Source organism: Drosophila gunungcola (genome assembly GCF_025200985.1).
Source record: "Drosophila gunungcola strain Sukarami chromosome 2R unlocalized genomic scaffold, Dgunungcola_SK_2 000006F, whole genome shotgun sequence".
NCBI lineage: Eukaryota > Metazoa > Arthropoda > Insecta > Diptera > Drosophilidae > Drosophila > Drosophila gunungcola.
The window spans coordinates 956,182-975,344 of NW_026453168.1; the positions used below are offsets into that span (position 1 = coordinate 956,182).

General features: G+C 41.1%; 2 protein-coding genes across 2 annotated transcripts; one reads left to right on the plus strand and one right to left on the minus strand.

Annotated features, from left to right (window-relative positions):
- Nucleotides 1-1,526: 1,526 nt before the first annotated feature.
- LOC128254784 (N-acetylglucosamine-1-phosphotransferase subunits alpha/beta) lies at nucleotides 1,527-4,311 on the minus strand. The gene is made up of 3 exons (XM_052984083.1): nucleotides 4,127-4,311; nucleotides 2,644-4,064; nucleotides 1,527-2,583 (listed from the first exon to the last, which is right to left on the minus strand). The coding sequence occupies exons 1-3, from the start codon at nucleotides 4,215-4,217 to the stop codon at nucleotides 2,095-2,097; spliced, it is 2,001 nt and encodes a 666-aa protein (XP_052840043.1). The 5' UTR covers nucleotides 4,218-4,311; the 3' UTR covers nucleotides 1,527-2,094.
- A 650-nt stretch (nucleotides 4,312-4,961) lies between these two features.
- On the plus strand, nucleotides 4,962-7,113 carry LOC128254785 (V-type proton ATPase subunit S1). The gene is made up of 5 exons (XM_052984084.1): nucleotides 4,962-5,103; nucleotides 5,191-5,293; nucleotides 5,367-5,469; nucleotides 5,537-5,798; nucleotides 5,870-7,113. The coding sequence occupies exons 2-5, from the start codon at nucleotides 5,208-5,210 to the stop codon at nucleotides 6,562-6,564; spliced, it is 1,146 nt and encodes a 381-aa protein (XP_052840044.1). The 5' UTR covers nucleotides 4,962-5,103; nucleotides 5,191-5,207; the 3' UTR covers nucleotides 6,565-7,113.
- Nucleotides 7,114-19,163: the final 12,050 nt, after the last annotated feature.

Here is a 19,163-nt window from a genome sequence, read left to right on the forward strand (position 1 = left end):
GTTTGTCAAAATGTGTCCAACGTTTTCGTGCCATCCAATTAAATATTAATATATTACATCCATCCATCCCCCTCCCTAGAAAGCTAAACGATTCGAGGGAAAATATTAGAAACGGGTGTCCAATTGTCTGGGATTTGGTCAACGCGTCGGCACCTCTGAGGATTTCTAGGGGGTTTTGGGTTTTGGGTTTTGGTGTTTGGAATTAATCGAATCTGTTGGAAATGTTGAGAAAGGAAGTACCCACTGAAGATAGGATGGGGCTATGGAAAGAAATTGAAAGTTCTTAAAATTATTTCCTTGGCAATAGACATCCTTAAAAGTTTGTTTATATCTTGGAATTTATTTTAAAATTCTTATATAAAATATTCATTCATTATTAATCAATGACAAACAGGATATGTTTATCCGGTTTCCGATCCCACCCACAAATTCTCTCCGTTTGTCTCTTGCATAATTTGGCACAAAGATCCGGCATTAATCAAAGAAACCAGCTCTGCCAACCCACAATCACTTCCGCTCTGTGGTAGACCACATAGGACCAAGAATCGAGATTAGGGAACACCATAAACCATAATAAACCAAATTGTGGCGTGTGCACGTACAAAATTCAAGACCGAATTTCTGGGTGGCCCAACTAGAGATCATTTAGAATGAGTTACGAGGCCAGAATGCGGCTATTCCTACGTGTCCTGTTTATAGGGACACATTAATAGGGCCCGTAAAACTCGGAGACACACGTGCAGATAATTGATAAGAGATTGGATCAGATAGGATCCTAGCTGCTGTTTTGGGTAATTGTTATTCCTGCCCATCGATAGTCGCAAAAGGGAATGGGGGAGAACTCCCGCTGAGCCACTTCGATTCAGTAATCTGACCTCCTGATTTTCCGGCCAGTGGGGTAAAAAACGGCGGACGCAATTTATGCCACAGCATCCGGATAGGTTACACCCACTATTTCCCCAGTCCATTGCGATTTCATGAGTTGGCGAAATAAAACGGCAAATCCAATGAAGGCAGAATAATAAAAAAAGCAAAGATGTTGCTCGCAAAAAGAGCAAATCATCGTCATATGAACACGACAATGGGGAGCCATCGACCAGGCTCATGCCACGCCCCCAAAAAGGGGACCAGGGAGACCCGTGTCAGTCTGTCTGGACTCGCTCCAGTTCCGCCCACCGACTTCCGGGCCGCAAAGTGCGGAGTCTGGGCTTTTTTGTGGCCATAATTCCGGCGAGGAGTGGGTTTCTCCATCCGTAATTACAAACCACCCACTCACAAACCATGACCGTAAGCGTAAAAAACGAAGCGAAAATGTGATGACGTAGTTAGAGTGTTTGCGAGCCACCAGCGAATTGTTTGGCAACGCCCACCGCTCGGTGGGTGGTCAAATCTTGCGGTAATCATCGACGCGCCAGGGAATCCGGTCTCCGGACGCCGGAACCGATGCTAAGTGCTGCCAGCAATCTGTAGTTTTGGACAGCAGCCAACCAATAAACATAAAAAACTAATTTAATAAAGCGTCCATGTGCGAATGTTCCGAAGTTTCAGAGCAGCGGAAATAAATTTTATATATATTGTTTAGATTAAAGAACACATAAGCATTTCTCTAACTTGATCTAGATTTTGATTAGCAATTTATAAATATCATTTAAAGCGTAAATCTTCTAATTTATACTATTTTAAAAATTATTTTTAACAAAATATAAGTTTTGAATTAAGAAAAATTAGTCTTACCATGGATATATGTCATCTTGCAATATTCAGTACTATTATAAAGACAATTTTCTATTAGGCTTAGTTGCTAATGCCGAGCATTTACCATTAAGTAAATAAAATGAAATAAAATTCCACCTAAAAACGTTGAGTAAGACTGCTATAACACAAGAGTCTAGAAAATTTCACTACACATTCACTCTTAATGACTAATCTTAAAAGTAGCCTCTAACATGCACCTAAAGATCTAGTAAAATAGCCTTACATATGGCCCACAATTAGATTTGACTATGCTCGCTTGCAGAAATGGCCAATATAGCTACAAAAATGTTCACAGCATATCACAACATTGCAGAAGATAGAATGGCCCAAAAAAGGGACCTACAAACGCTGCACACAGCGCCTCACAAACTTGGCCTTGTGGTGGCACATAAAACGCAACAGGCAGATGACTAGCAGCAGACTGACTCCATATCCCACTACTAGTACAGCCCGTTTCCTTCGCCTCCAGCGCTGATAGTCCCGCCAGGATGCGTACCGGTTACGAAATTGAGGCGGCAGCTCAAACTTGCTACGCCGCGGGAAGAAGGACAGGTAAAAGTCCTCGAGCAGGTGGCGCACCATCTCGTTGTCTTCGCTCCTATTGGCATCCAGATTGTCGTTGATGCAGTTGAATTTACGCGGATTTCGACGCATTCGATCCAGGGACTCCACCACCTCCGTCAGATTCGAGGTGAGCATCATGAAATTGCTGTGCGAGACTCTTTTCGGACCGACGTGGAACTTATACTTGGGTCGTACTGCAAAGTTAGCCGCTAAAGCTTCGGCCAGCAGTGGACATCGCACTACCAAATCCCTGGTTATAGTGGGCTATTAAAAAAAGCAGTAAAAGTTATTAGAATTCAGCAAGATGTATTCACAGGTACTAACCAAATTGGAGTCCTCATATCGCTCGTACACCAGCGTGGAGTGTTCAACTGTGTCAACTTTAAAATTTAGACCCAGATTCCGCGTGCAGTTCTGAATCACATCCTCGAAGTACCGCATGGCCGACCAGTCGAGAGGCGGCGGATAGATGCGTGTGAGGAAGGTGCGCACCTCCCGATCCGACCAGGTTTCGGAGCCGTCCGTGTCGAACTCATCGAAGATCTCCTCCACACCCATTACCTGCGTTTCGCTCATGAGGAAGGAGTAGTAAGCGAAGGCGTACTGCAGATCTGTAGGCGAACGAAAGCGCTGAAGGGCAGTGTTGAGGACCTGCTGGCGGAATCGTCTTTGCATGGCCTCCACAATATCCTTGTCGAGCAGGAAACCGACATGCGCCAGGACATGTCTTGCCTTGAAGCCATAGGCTCGGTTCAGCAGCATATTAGTGGCAATCAGCGAATGGGAATAGATGTCGGTGGAGGACTTGAAGTCCTCCTTGTGCAGCCCGTGGCGTTGGGTTGTCGGTGGCTCCGAGCTGCTTGCCTCCATTTCGGGATTCAGCGACATGAGTTTGGCCCGGTTGAAACGCTCCACAATGCGACGGAGTTCCTTGAGCGTGGACACATTGCGGTGACGCATCACATCCTTGAAGTTAGCAGAGCTGCGCCTAAACAGCTTTTGCAGACCCATGTGTGGGAAGCGGTGGACCGGTGTTTGTGGAACAGCAGCAGTATCCACCTCAACCACTTCCTGGCTTTGTGTCATGACGTGGGCACCGTCCGCTGCCCCAGTTTCGCTGCAGTCTCCGCCATCAAACTGGCAGGCATCGATGTTGCAGTGCCGATCGCAGGCTCCGTCGCCAATGTAGGTCCAGGGGCAGTCCAGGGCGCAATCGGGCACCATCCAGGCCTGGTAAACACGCACACCCTCGGCCTCCGTGTACAGATCGTCCGGATACAGCGGTGCGCCCAGGAATATGTCGTCGTTGAGGTAAAGAAACCTCTTGGACAGCTTTGGTATGCGGTGCAGGAATGTCTCGATGGCCGAGCTGGAGAAGGTGGGCAGCTGGGCGGGATCGGGAGCCAGCACTTCGTGGGGCACCACTGTGACCCTTTCGTAGCTAAGATCCAGCCAATTGGGAATCTGTCCATTGGTGACTATGTACACATGCCTGATCCAACTAGCGTGCTTCTCCAGCGATCTCAGGGAGTAGCGCAGCTCATTCTTGTCATCAAACCGCGAGGGATCGTATTTGGGATCAAATCGCAGGATGGCCTCAATAAAGTTGGGATCCGAGCCATTGACCCAAGTGTAAACCGCATCGATGGCGCTGCAGGAGCTGCTGGACTCGCCGGTTTTGCCCTCATCGGCTGAAGAGAGATAGTTGGCAGTAAGCCAAATGATCAGGCAGAGTCCTACAATCACTGGAAATAGGTAAAATATCAAATTAGTTAAGTAACAGGCAAGGGCAGTGGGCAAACGTCACCCATGAGGAACTGCAGCTTCCTGCGCGACTGCAGTCGCAATTGTTCTATGGCACGCCGCATCCTTCGCGGCCAGCGGCGGCGCAGGCGCATCCTCAAGTCCTTAAATGGCACATTTCATACATAATTGCCGCAGTAAAATCATAACAAAAACTTTGTTTTTCTTCGGGACAGTGTGACCGCAGCACGACTGTGAAAAAATACCACAGTAACCTTATGACATCGCATTGATGGTTTCATTCGTTGACTGATTCTTTGAAGCTCAGAAAGAGGCAACAGTATATGGGTTACATGAGCTTGTTTTATGGTAAATAGTCCAATTGGTTTGGTTTATTTATTAATCAATTCAATGTTTATCTCTACATTCTAATAATATTTATTATATATTTGTTTCCGCCGTCCAAATCACCAGTGTTTTCATTTTTAATATGTTTTTGAAACTGACAAATGGTTGACCGTTTTTTATATCATTTCCGGCAATAAGCATTTAAGGCGTACAAATGTTAACATTTTTATTTTCCTTGGTTGATTAGCCCAATTCAATCGCAAATAGATGTCTTATAGCTCAAATAACTCCAACAAAGGAGTTCAACAATGTAATATCATAAGGCCATTATTACTTTGTGATAGCGGCTTGGAGTATGTACACGCTAAGTTTGTTTATCAGAGACTTCAACCTTTTCGTATGTGGTATATTCAAGTGAGCATTAAATAATTTTAAATAGTTTATTTATATTTATATTAGTACAAATTTTCTAGGTAGTACTTATTTAAAGAAAATAATATTTTAAATTTTGTTAGTATTTATTTAAACTTTTTAGTATCAAATTTCTGGTATGTTTTGACAACCCTGCGGTCAGCTGGTGCGCATCACATGACCGTCATAAGGTTTTTTTCTCACTGGAATAGGCGACGTCGTGCAAGGCAAAGCGAAAATTTTCACCACCATTTTTCGTTTGTAGTTTCATTTCACTTTTCGGTTGGTTTCTTGTGCCTCTTGTGTTCTCTCTTTGGTTTTTAACTTATGTGTTTTGGTTTTCCCTTTGTTTTTGTGACAACCCCGAAGTAAGCGAATCCAGCGAGATGTTGTGGAAATCGCTGATTGCGTTGTGCGTCATTGGGGCTGCCTTGGCGGAGCAAACGCCCGTCTTTTTGTGGGGAGCCAACAGGTGGGTTTTTTCGACCTTTGGGACTCCACCAGTTGCACATGTAACTACTATAACCCCCTTAATGTTTTATCAGTGTGGCGAAGCCCTCGCTGAAGACGGTGCCCCAGGCGGAGTTTGCCGAGCAGTTGGCTACGTTGCTGAAAGATCACATGGTTGTGGCCTTCGAGGAAAATGGCGTAAGTATAGCAACTTACTGAGATATGTAACTCGACCTTGAATACAACATGCTCTACCAAAATGCAGCTGAGCAACAAGGACTTCCTGTGCTCCAACTCCCAGTCGCAGTCCTGCTACGCCCAGCTGCAAGGAGTGAGCCCCAAGACCTACTACACCAGCGTGGAGAATCCCTCGGAGGCGCTACGTTCGGTGGCCGCCAAGCGAGAGCACAACAGTATCGATGCCAGTGGCAAGCTGGTCACCCCGGCCAAGTGCTCCGTGGGCACGGCCCTGTTCGTGAGCTTTGAGGATGCCACCGAGAGCAGGGAGGATGTTTTGGAGGCACATGGTGGGTCATACGGCAAACAGCAAACAGGCAATGTGACACACTTATTTAACTATGCTATTATCCACCTTCAGACGCCGCCATCGCCGCTATCAGCAAGCAGTTCGAGTGCAAGGTGGCTTATCTGTACCTGGCCGCCCCCTCCACCGCCCCAGTGGTGCAGCGTCGCACCCGCCGTGAGACGGCCGCCACCAAAGGCGGCTTTATATGGTACGCGACCAACCAGTTTCAGATCTTCTACACCGCCATCCACTACAACGGCAAATCCGTCGACGTCACCGGCATGGCGGTCACCAACTCCACCACTCCCCTCACCAAGTTCTCCGTTGAACTGGCCACTTCCGAAGCCAGCAAGAAGATCACCTTTGACATTCTTTATGATGGCGGCTATTTTAGTATGAGCAACCTGGCCTACGACGGCAGCAAGTTCCGCACCAGCGACGTGAACGCCCCCGTTAAGTTCTCCTTCTCGTGCGGCAACCTAACCCTCGACTCGATTCCTGTGGACAACATGTACAACACCCTGAGCTTCAAATCCCTGCAGCTGCAGGCTCCCTTCGATGGCACCTACAAGAACAATTTTGCCTTCGGCGACTCCTGGGACTGCGTGGGCTTTGTGACGCCCGGCATCCTGATGGGGCTGTTCGTAGTCGCCCTGCTGCTGATCATCATGTTCGTCGGCGTCTGCTGGATGATGGACATCAACACGATGGACCGCTTCGACGATCCCAAGGGCAAGACCATCACCATCAACACCGCCGCCGAGTAATCGGCTAACTTCATTGGCTCACAACCTTTTTGATTGTTTAATTCGCACTCAATATTCATTCCTTTATTCCTTCAGTCTCTATCCACATGTATTTGTAAACGAATCAATACTTAATATCGTAACCACATAACACATAACCGGGAAATTAGTACTCACAATTTGTATCGTATCTGTAATTTTCGCCGTCAAGGATCAGTTGACGTTCAGCATCAACGCGTTAATGGTTCTTGCCGCCGAAAATTGTCTGAGGTTTTGCTTGCAACGACTTGGCATCCAGTATTTCATTTAGCATAGCCCCTAAATGTCGTAAATCGAAGGAATTCTAAAGAGACGCACATGTGTGTGTGTGTGTACGAATGCGTGTGTGTGTGTGTGCCAACGGGCAGTAAATCTAATCTTGAATATATCTAAGTGTTTTATAGTTTCTTGTTTGGCGCAAATATGCGAGACTAATTTATGCCTCTGTATGATAGTTTGTCATTTGTGCAACCCTCCTGTTCGCAGGCCCAACGAAAATAAAGTTTTTTTCAATTGTGTTACAAATGAAAAGTTTTTACTGACCAAAAGTTAAGGATTGAATGCTCTTTTTGGAGTCCAAATGGAAATAGCTTAATTATTTTCATTTTTAATAATAATAATTCATGATATATTCTGTAAACAAAAACTTTATATTGCAAAACCTATTTTACTTTTACCAGACCAATGAAAAAAAGATTAAAAACACGTTTTCTAAATATTTTTTGCTTTCGTAAATGTTTTTAAAATTTTGTGGAAATAATGTATCTTAATATTTTATCGTGTCCAATAACTTTTAGTAGGATTTTGTTTAGAAAAACACGTACTTGGATCACAATAATAATAATTTTATTAAATTTACTGAAACATGTAGTCAATAAGACCCATTTATTGACCGGTCCACCAAATAGTTGATAACAACTTTTTGTGCAGCTTGTTTTGGAAACAATTTCAATTGAATTCTCTGGTCTTGTAGGGCGCAAAAAGTCATGAAAACAAATCAAAAGTTTAATGAAAATTTATTGGGCTGCAACGGCCGGGCAAGTATCGAGAGATACTCCGCTTTTCGGTTGAAACTCGAAGCTGAAACTTTTCAACTGCAACTAAAGGAAACCCATTTCCTTGGCTTTCATTAAATTGCTTAGCTGGAGTGGCAAAAAACAGTGTTTATGACATTTTAATCTCTTGTTTATCCGCTTGACTTTTCCACTTGCCTGCGAGTGCATAGTGGAAAGTGGAAAGCGGCAGCTGCAGCCGCCTCCGTCGTCTGGTCAAGGCGTGCGTAAAATAAACTCTCCGGCAGACAGCGCAAAAAAGTATGCTACGGCCGGGGCACCAAAGTCCACGGTTGGGTGTACGGGTGTACGGTTGTCCGGGTATACGAGTGTACGGGTGGGTGGATGTGTTCTCTGAGCCAAGAGGACACAGTTGACTGCTCTGCAAGTGGCTGGCGGGCGCTTAACGTTTTTGTTGCATTAGAAACAGGTCAGTGCGTCATGCACACAAATGAGCATATGACCCAACTGGAGCGCAGTGCCGCCGCGTCCAAAAAACTTGTGCCAAGTGGGGTCCTGGGAGCCGGAGCCTGCAATCCCATAGCAGTGGGTCTATCCGGTGCTGTGTGGTCCGGGGTCCGGGTTACGGGGTCCGAGGAAACAGTAATTATGCATAAGTCAACACGCGGCATTCGTAATGAACTCCACTCAAAGCGGAACGAGCACTTTGCGGACTCGCAGCCATGGCTATGGCGCAAAAGTTCGCAAAGTTTTTGGCAGCCGAAAATGTCGCCAACTTGCCAGATGCTGAAAGTTTTCGGCCAGCCTCAAAGCAGCCAAGTCCTCTAAGCTATGCGCTTGGTTATAAGTATGCCATGTGGAAGTTTCAACGGATGAGGTCAAAATTATAGCACCCTTGGGGTGAACTAATTGCTCAATCTATCACATCTTCTTGAAAGTGTAAGATTGTAAGAGCAATTAAGATTGCACCTAAGTGTTTATAAAGGATTATTACATTTTTCATTTACTTAATTGATACAGAATAAAGTTTACCAATAAAAATGTCCATTTAGAGCTCAAGATCCTTTTTTTCGTTTTAAAACCTCTTAACAAAAATATAAAAAAATGTGCATTTATAGGAAGGGCATTAAAAATAAAAGAACAAATAATTAAAAATAGTTTACCTATAAAAATAACTTACATATTTTTAACTATTTCTTTCCCTATTTTTAATGCCCTTCTTAATTAAAGAATCTTTAAGTTTCGTTTATTTCTTGAACAGAATTCAGAAAATGTTTGATAAAATAATTATTTTGTTTTCAATTTAAACAAAGAGCCTTGCTAGCTATAAGGTATTTTGCTTCTAAAAAATCTTATATTTGAACTATTTTTTTGAATCTGGCTGTGTGAGCTTATATGCAAGTGGGGCTCTTAACCCTGCCAAACCGTCGGACCTTCCTGCTGGGAGAACCCCTGGGGCTGGAGTGTCGCTTGCTCCTCGCCTGCAGCCACATCGCAGGCCGTAATGAACCCAGCGGTCTACAAATTGCAGCATTAGGCAGGCACAAACAGAAATGGGAATGGGAATTTGGAGAGGAATGTGGAGGGGAATGGAGGGGAAACTTCCGAGTCCAAGTGCTCGAACACATGTCCTGCTCGACTGTCAGGAGAAGGACGACGGCCGGGACGACCAGTAAATGCAGCCAATGCAGTTTGAAAAGTTTGGGCCCCGTTTGCTGTCATTAAGCCGAGCCACAGTGCGAATCATTAGGCATAGAGGCACAGGATCCGGAGACGGAGAAGGAGCTGCGATGTGGAAGCTTGGATCTGGGATCTGGGAGCTTATGCCAAAGCCAAAGCCAAAAACAATAAAATCGCTGCCGGGCTCGAGCGGCTTGAGCCATAGTTAATGATGGCATTTGTGCAGGCCGGGAGTTTTCATCACCCATCTGCCACCCACTTCTGGTACTTATCTCCACTAAGTGGATGTGGACTGGCTTTGTAGGTTGCTGGGCATGATTAACTAATAAGTACGCCCTCTCCTCAAAGGAGACTCTAAGCACTACGCGCTAATGAAGTCATTTGTGACGCTGCTTTGAATGGAATCTCATCGCAGCTTACCCAGCTAAGTCTTTGGTTTCAATAACTCAATTCAAAATTATAACATCAACATATAAGCTACTAAGTAGAGCCTTCAAAATTGTCAGTTACACCATAACCTTATGCTTAAGTCAAAACAAATGAAGATCACCTATAAATTAAATTCAATTGATACCTTAAGAACCAATTTAAAGAGTTAGGTTAATTTTAAGTTAATTTTTCTATGATAGTTTATAACAAATATAACAAGGTTTTCATTATCAAAAAAGACTAAAGCAAAACGTGCCCTACAAACTAAAAGGGTTTCCTTTTGTCAATACCCTAGAATTTTCCTACTTGATTATCGACTGTAAGCCGTAACTGATTGGATTGATTTTCCGACCAGTTTTAGTTTCAGTTTTCTGTCAATTTTCTTTGGCCCAACCCCACAGACCGCCCATTAACCTTTAAACCGACAAATCACTCTGAAATTCCGAACCAGTTGACCTCAAATTAAGCTCAATCGAGTTGTGTGGAGGATTCGGTAGGACAGATAGAAAATGTAGATTTTTCTACACAAAAAAGCTTACAAGCTGGCCAACGTACAGTGGTCAGTGGGTTTGTGGGCGGACAGACATTAATTAGTTGTCATTTTTAACAATTGAGCGTGACGAGGGAAACGAGAAACTTTGGCAAACACCGAACTTCTGTGTTTTTCTGACTCCCTCAGTGGGCGATGGAAATTAACTGGGAAGACACCCTTCTCCCAAAAGATAAGGGCTGAGTTTCTCAGTTTCAGTTCGAGTTTAACCAAAAGCCGTGACAATTGACAAATGATGTTGGCGCCGTGTGACGTGTGACAGATAAGTGCCGAAAAAGGTTTACAACTTTAGTCGACTGCCATTTATTATTGATGTCCATGTCCGGATGCTGAAGCCCCGGCAAGTTAAAGCCGCTGCTCCAGCGGTCCGGCAATTAGGCAACAGCCCAGCCATAATGGCATGCAAAAGGATCAAAGCGCATGAAGCACTGACCCAACTTAAGAGCTCAAAGCTCGAGATTAGGGTGTAATCCGGAGCGTGTAATTCCACCGCTGACCTGCTTCTAGGCTCCACCTGACAAATTAATTAGTCCACCGGGGGGTCAGGTGACGACGGAGGGGGAGGCAGTTCATATTCCGAGGTGACAACTTGAAGGAAAATAAATATTTAAATTGTGAAGTTTAGTTTAAGAAGGGGTAAGTAACGAAAGGGAACCACATTAAAGCAAAATAAATATACAAACCTCCATTTAGATAACATGTTATTAGTACAAAATTAAAATTTCTTTAAAACTGTTTTAAGAAACATTATAGGACAAGTATAAAAATTTAACTTTTGCGAAAATAACCAGATTCATCTATTGTCAATCAATTAATTTAAAGTTTTAAGCTATTATATCAAACTGAAACGAGTTTTTTTAGGTTTATAACAAAACATTATAAAACATATATATTCTTATATTATGTGGATTAAAAAATCATGTTTCTATTTTAGAATTTCAATAAAATTATATTTTTAGAGTCCATTTTACAAGAACTATCAGTATACCAAATTATACTTCTTTGTTATATTAACAATGTAATATCAACATGTCTCACACAATATTATTCAGACGTAGAGAAGCCCCGAATTCATGCATATTTTGGGTAAAACATTGCCCCTGTGTAAATATTTCCCAATGCAAAGCCGATTAGCTTTCCCACCATGTAAGACAAGCTTAAGCGCGGTGAGGGGATAAAGACGACGTACTCATCACCAAGTGTAAACAAATCGCACTGGCAGATGAATGGAGATGGAGATGAAGATGGAGATATGTGAGTGTGTGTAGAAGGAGCCAAACACCATCCGAGCAAGCAGATCAAGTGCATTTTTATGTAAATGTATTGTGCGGCAAAGTGAAAATGCGTAGAAAAGGCGACACGAGGGAGATTTGCATGGAGCGTTTTCGATTTCCATGAGGGAGAGAAATCGGAATAGAAAGGAGCCAGTATGGCGTTCTATTTACATCTTGTCTTGAGGGGCTCGCTCCTTTGTTCCCCTCGACTTTATTGATTGAGTGAACGAACGGAACAGAACAGCAGGCACAGCTGTTTGCCAAATAATATTCAATATTTTGTTTGTTCTTCCCAAACATGACAGTCCATGAAACCCCCATATATTATATATATAAATGGCAGACTCGGCTGCCTTGGTTACCGATTGCTCCTGCAATTGTTATTGTGCTCTTGATTGCATTTGGCCCACTGACTCGCTTTCGACTCGCTAACCACGGACATTGTTGGCCCAAAATTGAACCCAACTTTTGCACAACTTAATCATAGGGCAGGGGATCAGGCCAGGGGCCAAGGACTCTGTACCAACGACCAAGGACCAAGTAACCAGGATCCAAGGATCCGAGCACCAGGAACAGCCATCTGTCTGGCAGGCAGGCCACATTTGTTGAGCTCGTACCTTTTCGTGTTGCCACAATGTTGCCGCAAAAGTTTTCACATTAAAACCGTTTCATGCTGGCAAATTGTGAAATGAGTTAGCCGCACTCCCGAAAGGCAAAACGGCTTTTCCCCGAAAAGTAAAAGTTGAAAATTGCGAGAGTGCCGCAAATTTACTTTGTTTGCCAGGATAATATCTTTTGCAGTCCTTAAATATGTAATGAAATTTCACAATTTGTTGGTTATCAATTACTATTTTGTTGCTTGCATTCAGAACTTGTTCTAAACATATTGCATTACTGGGAATTTTCGTGTAGATTATTGAATTAAATTTTATGGATCGTTTAACCAATTGCAATTTAGTTATCAACATGTTGGTTTGCATGGTTGACAACATTCTACATTATACTTAGCAATGGAATTTACAACTAAATCTTATTTTATTGAATAGAAAATCTAAATTTTTAAAATTTTTTTCCTTTGATAAGCAGGAACAGTTTACTCTAAAAAAAACTAATTAAATGTCACTGTATGCATGTTATCAATTTCTTTTTTTATTGTTTAACTTGCAGCTATCGAGCTTTCATTTATTTGAATTGTTGTTTCTTTTTTTCGTGTACAAATGTATTTGTATTTGTGACATTGAAGCAGCTATCAAAGCGTCAACAAGTCTTTGTTATCAATTGAGCAGAGCTCGTAATTAAGCCTTTTTCTGTATTTGTATATTGAAATTTAATTATAACAGCATTGATTGGCAAATATTGAAAGTTGGCAAATAAAGTTCGTTCACATTTTAAGTTGTTGCTTAATTAAAATTTCACTGCCCAATGAGTTAACCAACTGGAAATCTCTTTTAAGTTAACTAAGAGAAGAGGAAGCCCATATTTGTACCATACATAGTTGCCTCGGTTCAAAAGCTCAAAAGTTAGCTACTCAAAATTGTTGATGCCTTACATGTCTTTTGACTGTGTCGAGCATTTTGTTTTGTATATGTAGTACAAAGTATAGTATTTGGCAGCCTTGCAACTCTATAAAACCCACATATTCGAGTGAACTGGTGCAGCCTTGTCAGCTTTGTTCGGCTTTTCTGTTTGCCATTATATGGCTGCTTGGGAAATTCTGCTCTCACATTTTCCACTTGCTTTCCTGCACACCATTCTCGTTATATTTTTGTTTTTTTCTTGTTTTTTTTTTTTTTGCCGGAGTGACCAAGCCATGTTGCTACTGCTGCTGCTACCTTTTGTTGCCGCTGCGAGCTTGTTCATGCTGCTCAATTTCAGTTAAGAGATACAAATTTTATGACATCACTTTTCTTTTTCATTATTTATTTGCCCATCGTTGCTGCTGCCGTTTCCTCGACAATCCGCTGCAGATGATGAGCAACGACATCGCCTCGGGAGTTTATAAACTTTATGTTTATTGAAGCCATAAATTGGTAGTGCATATGGTTCAGCGGACACTCGTTTCCTTTTCCTTTTCCTTTATTTTTTTTTATCATTTACCCATTTTTCCTTGAGCGACACGGCGTATACGCGATATTGCTCGCATAAACAAACGAAAGAACGTTTTCGGAATTGCATCTTTACAACAAGTTTGTATTGGATTCCCCTATCATTTTATTTGAAATTTATATATTATTCTTGTGATTTTAACCCGCATATGGTTTTGAGAAGGCTAACAGTGCGTATACGGATTATTGTGAATAATTTGTTGTCATTATTTATCTAAGCGCTATTTTTAAGAACTGTATTAATTTTGGGATTGATCAAGAATTGGTAGGCATTTCTTGCATTAAACAAGATTTTTTAAACTGTCTAAAGAAATTCAAAAACAAATGTTTAATATTAAATTGACATTTGCCAATAGTAAGATGAAATATTTGATTTGCCCAAATTGGAAATGGAAAATGCAATTGAATTAGAGTTAGAGATATAAAGAATATCTTCTTGGTATATGCCTAACTGCGTAACAATTGAATTGGCCCGAATTGGCCACAAATAGCTACATATTTTTGTACCAATGAACATACTCACGACAAATAACAAAATTAAATCTGAAAATCTGCAAACTACCACAAAGGGATCCCATTAAAATACACTAAAAACCCATTAAATTCAAATAAAATCCAATTCAACAATTTTTGTGTGCGTTTAATACCATAAATCAGAAAATTTCGCAGACACACAGGCACGAGAAAACTCTTTCATGCACACACACACACACACACACACACACTCGCACATTCAGGACAAATCCTTGGCTAAGCTGCTACTACCGAAAGCCAAACAATGCGAATTGTGCGTCCGTTCTTCACCAGACGTTTAGAAAATGGTAATTTAAGGCTATTTTGGGCTAGAAAGTGTGGCTGTAAGTTCCTCCATAAATATTTAAAACAACAAAACAAAAACCCTTTTGCTAAAATTGTGTTGAAGAAATCCACAGTTGTTGTTTTTTATTTAAAACTTTTCTTAACAATTTTATAAGGGGTATTCTAATAGTCATGTCTCGCCATCCAAATCTCAGTTGTTTGTGTTTGGCAACATGTAAATGCCCAATTTTGTGTCCAGCCGTTGATGTTGTTGCTCCTTGGTGTTTGGTTTTGTGGTTTCAAACCATTTAAATGCCGCACATTAATGCCATTCGGAGGCCACTCGATCCCGCCCCCTAATCTTTCCCCTTTTAAACCCTGCTCAATGGGCAATAAAATCGTAAAATTCCGCACGCATACAAATCTCGTTGCCAGATTTGTTTGGGGTTGTCCTGGACAACTAACATATCCTGTTTCGACAGAGGAAACAAATTTTTGTCAAACCCCAATCGCATGACCGATGTGTTTGATAAATGCATAAATGCATTTGCATTGAAATGCGCTCTGAATTTTATGCAATATACATCAGTTTAAAAAGTTGAACATGCAACATTTAAAGAGTATCATAGTTCCAGATTGAAAGGATAAATTTATTTACGCAATTATTATGTTATTGGATTTTATTTTGATTAATACTTAAGCTTTAATATATCCCTTTTCAATAAAAAGATTACAGTTTTTCAAAGAGTTAAAATAATTTTTGACTTTCCATGGATGAGCCAACAAAGTCACCAACTTTTACAACTTAATAAAAATTCTTTCCAAAATGCTAAAATTATAATGGCATAGCCGTTAGCCAAAAATAAATACTGCTTATAAGAGTTCCAACATGAGGGTCGTACTTATTTCTGTGCAGCACTATCTGGCAACTCAAAGTAAGCCTTCAGGACAGAATCGTGCTGCAGCTTAAACCTTTTTCCAGAGATGGGGTTGTGTTTTCTGTTCCTTTTGAGGTATTTCCAGGTGCCAAAACACAGAGAATCCCGTACACTCGCATGCGAACACATGTAGTCTGCCACTCCACCGGAAGCTGTCATAAAAACGGAAAAACTGCAGGCAAGCTTCTGCTAAGGCAAAGCGCATATATGTATGGCCCAGGCAAGTGCATCTGCCTCTCCAGCTCCAGCTCCTGCTCTGCTCCTCCTACTGTGTCGATCTCCTACTCCGACTTGTGTTCACCGACAGCCAGACAGATATATTGTCGGTCCTACCTACCAACGGCAAACACTTTGCCAGCCATCGAGTGCGACCACAATAAAAGTGAAAAGCGCACTCCGGCCATTGGCAAATGCCATAAACGTGTTGGTCTCCGGGGCCGGAGTGTCGGTAACCATACTGCCCGAAAATGCAACTTCAACTACAAGCCGTATTTTCGGTTGCTTACTGTGGCGTCGGGACATATGTACCATCCACCTCCACTTCTGGCCAGCCCATGAATAATGGCCATGGAACAGTGCAGCTTATTGTGTGAATTATTAGCGCTGTGTATATTAAACTGCAGCTCAAGCTAATGCACCAGCAGGCCCATTCCTCCGATATACGCCTACACAGAAACCTATCTTTGTAGAAATGTGGTACATCAGATATAAGCTCATTTGCAAAATACACGTAGTTTACAATGCCAAGAATTTTACAATTGTTGGGGGAACAAATTGTTTTGAACATTGATTCCTTTTGTTTTTTTTTGATTTATGTTTACATAAAATTTTGATTATATATTCTGAACGCTTACATTGTGCTTAAATTAAAATTCAGTTGTTGAGAGTTATGAGTTATGCTTTATATGAAAAAAAAAGTTTTCTACTTAAGATTTTACAGTTTAAAATAAATTAACAAATTGAATTTTTCTTATTTAGACGGCGGTAAAATGATGTACTCTTTAATATAAAATAGATTACCTATTAAGATAGACTTAAAGTTTGTATTTACTTCACATGTACCGTTTAAACGTTAATTATAGTTTTAATATAACAAAACTTATTAACTAACCTTACATTAACAAAATAAAATTTGCAAAAAATCTAAATTTGTAACCAGGTTACGAAGAAATGCATGTTTATGCTAAAAATAAATTAAATAAAATATTAATAATATAAAATCAAGGTAGGGACTGCTTTTTCTCAGTGCCTCAATCTATCGCTCCCAATTTGGGTGCTGCGGCCCATGCGTTGTATGCGTAATTTGATTTACAATGCGAATAGCAATGACTTCCATTTAATGGGACGTTGATGAAGCGATGTGTCTGTTTGTGGCTCTGACTTTGGTCGGTTTTGCCCCTAATGGCCATGATATCATGTTTAATAGTTAACAGCTCTGATTTTAAACCAACCATTTGATTTGCATTGATTGGTTTGGGATATTAAATTATGCCTTCCGAACTCGGATAATGTTGATTTAATGCTTATTGGCGGTGCACAGGTAAGTTAGATATAGCACGGAGAAACCAATATTATGCTCTGTTGATTTAAATTTAATGACCTAACTAGATTAAAATATTCTTTAAAGTTGTAAGTTTAATTGGTCTAAAATCAGAAAAGCTGAATGAAGATTTTACAAAAATTATGACAGCCCGCATAACGGTGAATAAACAACTGAATTTTAATTGGAGGTAATAGTCGTTGATACAGTATTATGCATTAATTAATTTTGAAACAGGCAGCTCCTGTTAGCCTGTATTTTTGTAATTATTACCGCTGCGGTCTGCGGCTGAGGCCACCGTCATTGAGCCTAATTGAATTTCGCACCAAAGGAAAACAGAAATCCATCCATTTGAGCTGGCTGAAAAATTAAAATTACTTTAATGCCAGCTCCCGTGTAATTGATGCCTTCAGTGCAGTGACCTGGATCGTTGTCAGCCCAAACAGCCGTGGATGCATCATCGTGAGCATCCAGTATCCTGCCCCTTGCACCGAGCAACGAGCACTGAGCACCGAACACCGAGCACCCAACATAAACCTCCTCATCGCTTCCGCAGCATTGTTGGCCTGTTTGCTGTTGGCGTGGCAAACAATCCTGATGAAAGAGCAGCGACTGAAGGAGGCGGAGCAGGACCTGCAGTCCTGCAACAGGATGTAAAAGTATGACACAGGAAGCCGGAGATGAGCCCTTCACCCGTTCGTTCCTCACGACCCACAATTAAAGCGATAAAGGCCCAAGCAAAAAGTTTTGCTGTCGCATTTCACAGATGTAAATCAGCACCAGATGCACAGAAAAAATACATACAACATGAATAGGCTGTATACCATTTTAATGATCATTTTTTAACTTTAAACAAACATAAAAAATGAGAGGTTCTAAATCAATCGTTTGGTTTTTTGGAATTTCTTTATCAGAATGTTATTTGATTTAATAATTGAATAGGTTCAAGACACACGAGCTTTTGAATAATTACAAAATAAAATGTAGTTGTAACAGATTTAAACTTTTTATACTTTTTGGTTTAATTAAGGTGTGTTTTCATAACATGCATTCATTAATACTTTATTTTTAGAATAGTGAATCATTTTAAGAACTCTACTTAATCAAAGACAAAATACACAGTTCATGTATCTTTTGAGTAATAGCACTTTAATATATTTCTTACAACAAAAAGAATGAAAAAAGTTAATGTATATGACTTTTTCTTTTAATTATGTTATGCATTCTATACAATGTAGTTAATTCTATTATTATTATTATTGTAACCAGTTACTTCTTAGATAAACAACAATTACTTAAAAGCTAAAATATACTTCTTATGCAGTTTAAGTCACCTTTTCTGCCAGTGCAGCTTAAGCGAATGTGATAAATGTGTCCGTGTGCATGCGAGTGGCAATTTAAGGTACTTAAGGGCCACGCCACTTGTAATGAGCGCCTCCCAGCTGGATGCCATTGCGATTCGGCAATACGATGACACAGATTCCGGACAGAAGACCAAATGGCTATTACACGCCGTAAGCGGGCTGCAAAGTAGTTGGCCAATTGTTGCAAAATGTGCAGTACCATTTAATTGAGTGTCGGCTGGCAGCTTCACTCGCGTTTTCCGTGGCTGATTGAGCTAATGGAGGTGCCCGCCCAATGGCCAAGCAGACAGCACTGACATGACTGAGCTCCTTTGATCTGGTTTCCTTTGCACGGTTGCCTCCTTCGCAACGAACGACCACTCAATTAACTGCGTTCGCCGCCTTTGAAGAGGCCAAGAGTGGGAACGGTAACTGCTTTAAGCCATTTCCTCAGTTTCGTCTGAGTCTGAGTGTTTCACTTGATGCCAGAAGCCAAGGATCAAAATGTGTAGTCCTGAAATTGCATCGGGGTCTTACTTAACTAGACTAAGCCTGGGTATAAAATAGCTTTAAACTTAAACTTTACCAATCGAAAACACAGTTATGGCTTAAATACTTGGGGAGTCAGCATGATGATTTCTTCTTAATATTTTTTAAATTTCTTTGCGTTACGCATAGATTATCTGGGGGAAGGTAGAATTGCTTAAGCTTAATGAAGAATAAATTAGATTATACAAATAATCGTTATATTTCAAGCTCGACCTGACCATCATTACAATTAAATTCAATATTTTGTAGCTAAGGCTTTAAACTGATTTAATTTAACCACAATTACTTACCATATTTAGGTGGTTTTCCTTAAACCTCAAAAATGGTAGATGATCTGTTTACATTATTTATATATATTGTAC

What these genes read in the sequence shown, in the direction of transcription:
- LOC128254784 (XM_052984083.1), bottom strand. Translation starts at nt 4,217, where the DNA reads ATGCGCCTGCGCCGCCGCTGGCCGCGAAGGATGCGGCGTGCCATAGAA. An exon ending in GAAGCTGCAGTTCCTCATGG is followed by an intron (nt 4,065 to 4,126) that starts GTGACGTTTGCC and finishes ACCTATTTCCAG; the next exon opens with TGATTGTAGGACTCTGCCTG. An exon ending in GATATGAGGACTCCAATTTG is followed by an intron (nt 2,584 to 2,643) that starts GTTAGTACCTGT and finishes TTTTTTTAATAG; the next exon opens with CCCACTATAACCAGGGATTT.
- LOC128254785 (XM_052984084.1), top strand. Translation starts at nt 5,208, where the DNA reads ATGTTGTGGAAATCGCTGATTGCGTTGTGCGTCATTGGGGCTGCCTTG. An exon ending in TTTTTGTGGGGAGCCAACAG is followed by an intron (nt 5,294 to 5,366) that starts GTGGGTTTTTTC and finishes ATGTTTTATCAG; the next exon opens with TGTGGCGAAGCCCTCGCTGA. An exon ending in TGGCCTTCGAGGAAAATGGC is followed by an intron (nt 5,470 to 5,536) that starts GTAAGTATAGCA and finishes ACCAAAATGCAG; the next exon opens with CTGAGCAACAAGGACTTCCT.